The 6,105-nt window shown below is 38.3% G+C and overlaps 1 protein-coding gene across 6 annotated transcripts in view; it reads right to left on the minus strand.

Annotated features, from left to right (window-relative positions):
- Positions 1-3,265: 3,265 nt before the first annotated feature.
- The window catches only part of SHLD2 (shieldin complex subunit 2), an 81,725-nt gene continuing 78,885 nt past the window's right edge, over positions 3,266-6,105 (minus strand). For 5 of the 6 annotated variants that reach the window (XM_006915438.3, XM_006915436.3, XM_025049358.1 and 2 more), the window contains one exon: positions 3,266-3,606. In XM_006915438.3, the coding sequence (XP_006915500.1) occupies positions 3,407-3,606 (200 nt within the window). In that variant the 3' untranslated portion in view covers positions 3,266-3,406. The remainder of the gene's footprint in view (positions 3,607-6,105) is intronic. The other variant, XM_015592308.2, reaches the window with a different exon arrangement.

Below are 6,105 nucleotides of genomic sequence, written 5' to 3' on the forward strand. Positions count from 1 at the left end.
TAAGATTTTTCCAGGCAGTATGATCATAATATTACATAAATTGAATTGTACTAAATGTTATGCAAATAAAGACAATTTCTTAGCTTGTCTAATGTCTGATTATACATGGTATTTGCTGACCTGCTCTGCTGTGCTTATTTGAGCATGGAATGAAGTGAATCAGTGAGAAAAATCAGGATGGGGAGAAGTAACATTTGGAGGGAGTTGAGGGGTGGAAGAGACCAGGCAAGAGCTTGATCTCCCATGACAAGAAACTGTGCATATACTGTGTAAGAAGATTAAGCTCTCCAAAGAACCCTCACATGCACTCCAGAAAGAGGAGTGTTCGATGCCTGCTATGCAGATGGCATCAGCAGTCAGGACAGGTTAGAAGAGCAGAGACCATCAGAGAGGACCATCTGGGGAGCTAATTTGTAAGAAGACTCTTTTCCCCTTTCCTTCTTTTCTACCTGCCCTCAACTACTGGAGGAACTGGGCATCAGGGGACAAGGGAGGGAATGGGGAGAAGTTGTCTCAGTGCCAATGAATGCCTCCCTCCCTCTAGCTCTAAGCTGCAGTGGGAGGAAAGGAAGAGATGACCATACCTCCTCCTCTACTTGGAAGCAGAGAGGTCACGCTTAGTAAATATATTCCTTAAGTAGGTAGAATACACTTTTTAATAATAAACCAGGTTCAATACCTTCAAAGCCAGAATGACAACTGATTGGCTAACTTCATTCCCTCTCACATATTTCTCCCCCATTGACTTTAAAACAGGGGCCAGTATTAAACTCTCAGGAAAGATGAACACTTTATTCTAATTGTTCTGATTCATGACCTATATTGTACCATCCACAAACCTTCCAGAATACAAATTTATCATTTAAAATGAAAAACATAGGGATGGTTACTTTTTATGCTTCATTCTATATTGTTCTCAGAAATTACAGATATTTTCTTCTGAGAAAGCCATGTCATAGCCCATGGTCAACTCTGTAGGTTGTGCTGAACCTAAAGTAATATAACTAGCCTTAAACAACTGAGGGTCTCGGATCACAGTAGTTTAGGAGAATTCTGGAGATGATGATAATTTATGACCATTGTGAAAAAGTTATCCTATCAAAACTTTGTAGAACTGTCTGCTCTTACACAACAGAATATGAAATAAAAGTCCTCTTCTGATCTGTTTAAAGCCCATGAACGTGAATTTTAGAATATGAAGCATTATAGTTAATTTATCATTTATGTCTTTAGATTCAATTTCTAGATTCATTTTAATCTCTAACAAACCATATTTCAAAACCTGAACTACAATGGTAACTCAAATATTTGGGGTATGATAGAATTTGTCTTTGGTTTCCCAACGCTCCAGTGTTATATTCTATGGCTGAAGAATTGGTATGGCAATTCAGTCATGTCATTGGTATCCACTAAAAAATGTAATTCAGTGCTTTGCATAAATCAACGTTTTCACATACTAAATTGAACCTGTAGATAAAACCTCCATTGCTTTATGAATTAAGATTTCTTCAGAAATATATTCTTTGTTGCACTATCTTATGTCTCACCTTTTCATTGGGGGGAATGAGTGGTATTCATTTTTTTAGCCCCATTTGAGATGTTCCATTTTTTCCAACTATGCTATGCTATTGTATGCCCACCATTCTGTTTTTGTGGTGAACACCTTCTGTTTTAAAATGTGGGTTAAATGTTTCCTCCCTGAAGCCTTCTTGCATCTTCCATTGCCATGGACATGTTTGTGTCTGCCTAGGGCTCTCCTTTCATTAATGAAGGAACAATGGCACCTGCCTGCCCTTTAGTCCCAAAGACAGCTGCCCCTCCAGCCTTTGCCCTGAAGCCATATAATTCAGTTCCTCCCTATATGTCCCTGGTACTTTTCAAGCTACTATCCCTTCGCTGGAGCTTAGGCTGAGTGTTTGTGAGGAAGTGAGTCTGCGTGCGGGCCCTTTAAGAGGATGCCTGGCTATATAGCAACCTCCGGCTCACCTGGACTGAGTCCCTGCTGATTTTCAGAGCCAGCTATTACAGGGATTCCTCTTTCTGGCACTGGTAGTCTGGGTTGGAGAGCCTGGTGTGAACCTGGGACCCCTCACTCCTCAGGGGGGACTTTCACAGCTGAGATAGCCCTCCCAATTCTTAACTACCACGCCATGGGTATGTGACCTGCCTGTTCCGTGTTTCATCCCATGTGGTTCTAGCCCTTTCAATCCTGGTGTCCTACCCACCCCTAGTCACAAGGTGTGGGCAGATAACCTAAGGAGATTCCAGTATCTCTCAATACAGAATGGGATAGCTCTTTCTCTATCTACCTTACTAGGTGCTAGATAAAATTGTAGCAACCATTTGATCTAATCTCCTTATCCTCCCCACAAAGCGAAGCACTTATTGACCCTTTTACTTTTTTTTTTTTTTTTTCTTTTTTGGTCAAAGATCCCTCTGAAGATTTGTTGAAAGGTATAGACTCTTCTCCACAAAAAAAAAAAAATGTACTTTTGTGTGTGTGCACTCTCACACACACATTTTTGCATATTATTTTTGGGAGAATCACAAAACTCCTGAGGTTCATTTTTAGGGAAGCCAAGTTATTTTTAAAGCCTGAATTAGAGAAAATAATTTCAATTAACCAAAAGAACTTAACAAAATATATACATAGTAAAATAAATGTGTTCATCATGAATTTAGTTATTTTCAAGCAATATTATTTATCTATTAACTCTTCGCATACCCAAACTTACAGATTAAGTACCACTCCATATCTCATTGGTGACTACCATTTTATACAAGCTGCTTCTCCAGTCATGAGAGAAGAAAATGTTTATTGATAAGTAAATTCAGTATGTCACTCAAATCCCAGAAATGAACAAACAAAATGACTCTTTTTCCCTTTATAAAATGAGTTGAAACATGACCTTGTCTTCTTCATTTTCAATGCTTCTTTATAGAAAGACATACTTATCTTGAACCTGTTTTAGGCTTATACAAACTGATCCATTATCATGTAGTTATAATCAAGGAAATCATTTCATGTCAATAGTTTACTGAAGTAGGATTAAGGGAAAGCACTTAGAGTTTGTGAGTATAGCAGAAAAGCGATTCCTGAGGAAATGTTTCACATCAATATCCATAGCACTTAGTATCACGCCTGGAATGTGACAGGGACTATATGAAAGAAACCTTTAATTCCTAGGGAATGTACTGCCTTTATTACTACACCATTTCTCTAGAAGCAAAAAAGGAAAAGACAAAACGAATAAAACTCATGGAATTGTTTTAGAAAAAAAGTTTTAATTTATATATTTAGCTCTTTATAAAATATATTTAAAACCCCCAAGCCCAATCATTCATTTCAAAAGACAAATTGTTTAAGTAGTCTTCCTTGAAGTGCCTGCAATTTCTTCATCTGGTTTCAGGGAAGGGCATAGGTTGCATGCTTTACATTGTCAGGATAAAAATCCAGTAGAGAGAAATCTTGTTGCAACGGGTAACTGTTTTCATCTAACACAAAGAGGCTCTGCACCTTCACTACACAAGGTGTCCCGCCCCCTGACAATAAGGAGTGGAACAAGTCTGCTGCAACCATGCCATAGGTGATCTCTGAGGAAGGAGCTGAGGAAGATGAAAACACACATACATAGCTCTTAGCGTCATTTCCAGGTTGAGAGAAACGCACACGTTGAAGGGCTCATTGCTTCCCTCAGTTTTTCAAGTCCCAACCCCATTTTATATTTGCCTTGCTATCCCTTCTCTTTCTAGTCACAGGTTGCTGAAGATACTCTAGAATAACAACATGCAATTCCTGTGGATTATGGCGAGAAGGCAGAGATAATACACTGTTCACATCGATAGCATTTCCTATTATGACACAGCTATTGACTTCTTAAAACAACAGAAGAAAGAACTGAGATTAACATTTTCCTAAATTAAGCATGAAGCAAAACGAGTATGTTCGTATCAGAAAACTATCCTTGTATTTATCCAGTCTACAGTTCTTATCATAGTTATATATACATAATTTATTGCTTATATAATAGAACCCTGAATCAATTACTTAATGAATATCAAATCTTGATAACAGAAAAATACTAAAATTATAGACAGGTATGTCATTGTATTTTCTATTTATCCTATATTCTTCCTTTTATTTTTTTTAGGACATCTAATCAAGTTATTTAGCAGGTTGCTCAATACTAGACTAACAATGCACTAATGACTATGCTCAGACTATACTAGTTCCCTGATCAGCACCACCAGCCTTTTTTGGATTGGATCTACAGACTCCTGGAGGCCCAATGACATATTTTTGGAGGTGTGAGAATTCTCTATAACAAACTTTTTGTATTTTTACTTTGATAAGCTAAAAAAAATCAAGATTAGCAATCATCTGAATGGTCTGATAACTTTATAATTGGTGCCCATATTTTCACTTATGGTCACAATTTAATTAAATTCAAGAAATATCACTTTGTGTCAAGAATGGGCAAAACAGACATATGCTTAATATGTAAAATGATGCTTCTCTGAGTTATAAATGCTAATTGACATTGTGAAAAAAAAAAGAGACAAGACTAAAAATATAATAACATTGAGAAAAGGAATAAAAATAACCAAAAGAATGAAAATTAATAAAGAAAGCAAATAAAAAATTCAGAGACTTCCAATTAGGATGTAGAAAGCTGAAAAGAGCGTGGCTCCTGCCCTAACAATTATTAGAAAAGCTGAATAAACTACAAAATCACGATTTCCTTAATCCAATAAGAGAGCCAAGGCTGCACAGCAGCCAAAAAGACTGAAATGTAAAGAGAGATGTAACAGGAGCACAGGTTTACCTGGGGCAGAGCTAAGAAAGAAGACAGGTCCACCAAACAAGCAAGGAAAAAGAATGTACTTAAATTTTTAATGAATTCCTAAAAGCCAGATATGGGCCAGGACCACAGACAAGGGGAATCTGCACCATCGCAGGCTATTCTCATCTTCACCAGGTGCTCACAAGACTGGACAAAAGGAAAGGCATCAGAGAAAGCCTCCAACTACGATGAAGGCCTGGAGAAGGGGAGAAGCTGCCACGAGGAAAAGCACAGAACATCACTCAGAACCACCCTCTAAAGAAATAAAAACCTTAAACTCCTGGAGAAAGGATGGAAAATCCTGTTGCCCCAGGGTGCAGGTGAGGACCCACTGAAGACTGAAAAAAGATAAGAGAAAAATCCTGCTATGCCTGGAGGAGGGGCAGAAAACTCACTCTGGATCAAGACCATTATTGGTGCCCTACTACTGGGGGAGGGGTAGGACCACACAAGACCCACCAAAGATACAAGGCAGAGCCTGGCTGTTACGGCAGGAGGGGAAAGGTCACTGTAAAAGCTAAAGTGCCATTTTCAAGATCCAGAGACACAGGGCATATGTAGACTAGGGCTGGACCAGAATCAGAGACTCACTCCTGCCCCTTCTACCAGGCTAGAATATACCAAATAACAATCAATAGAGCCTGTACAATTTGGGGAAGTACAAGAATACAGAGAGAAACTCTCTGAGGCCCAGATGCAGAATGAAGAGTTAAAGCTGACGGTAAAACAGGATTATTGGGGAAAACTTTAGCAAACCACTCCTCACCACAAGCACAAGATAATGCTACAAGAATTTGAAGCCAGTAGTGACCTTAAGGCAACCATAGCAATAACAAGCTTGAATCCAACTCCACGTCTGACAAAATTACTCTGCCCAGATTGCAAATTGGTACAGCCGCTATGGAAAACAGTCTGGAGGTTTCTCAAAAAAATTAAAAATGGATATACCTTTTGACCCAGCAATTGCACTTCTGGGTATTTATCCAAAGAAAACCAAAACAATAATTCGTAAGGATCTATGCACTCCAATATCCATGGCAGCACAATTTACAATAGCCAAGATATGGAAGCAACCTAAATGCCCATCGATAGATGACTGGATAAAGAAATTATGGTTCATATATATGATGGAATATTACTCAGCCATTTAAAAAAATGAAATTCCACCATTTGCAACATGGATGGACCTAGAGGTTATTATGCCAAGTGAAATAAGTCAGACAGAAGATAAATACCATATGATTTCACTTATGTGCAGAAT

This window comes from Pteropus alecto, unplaced genomic scaffold (genome assembly GCF_000325575.1).
Source record: "Pteropus alecto unplaced genomic scaffold, ASM32557v1 scaffold155, whole genome shotgun sequence".
In the NCBI taxonomy this organism is placed as follows: domain Eukaryota; kingdom Metazoa; phylum Chordata; class Mammalia; order Chiroptera; family Pteropodidae; genus Pteropus; species Pteropus alecto.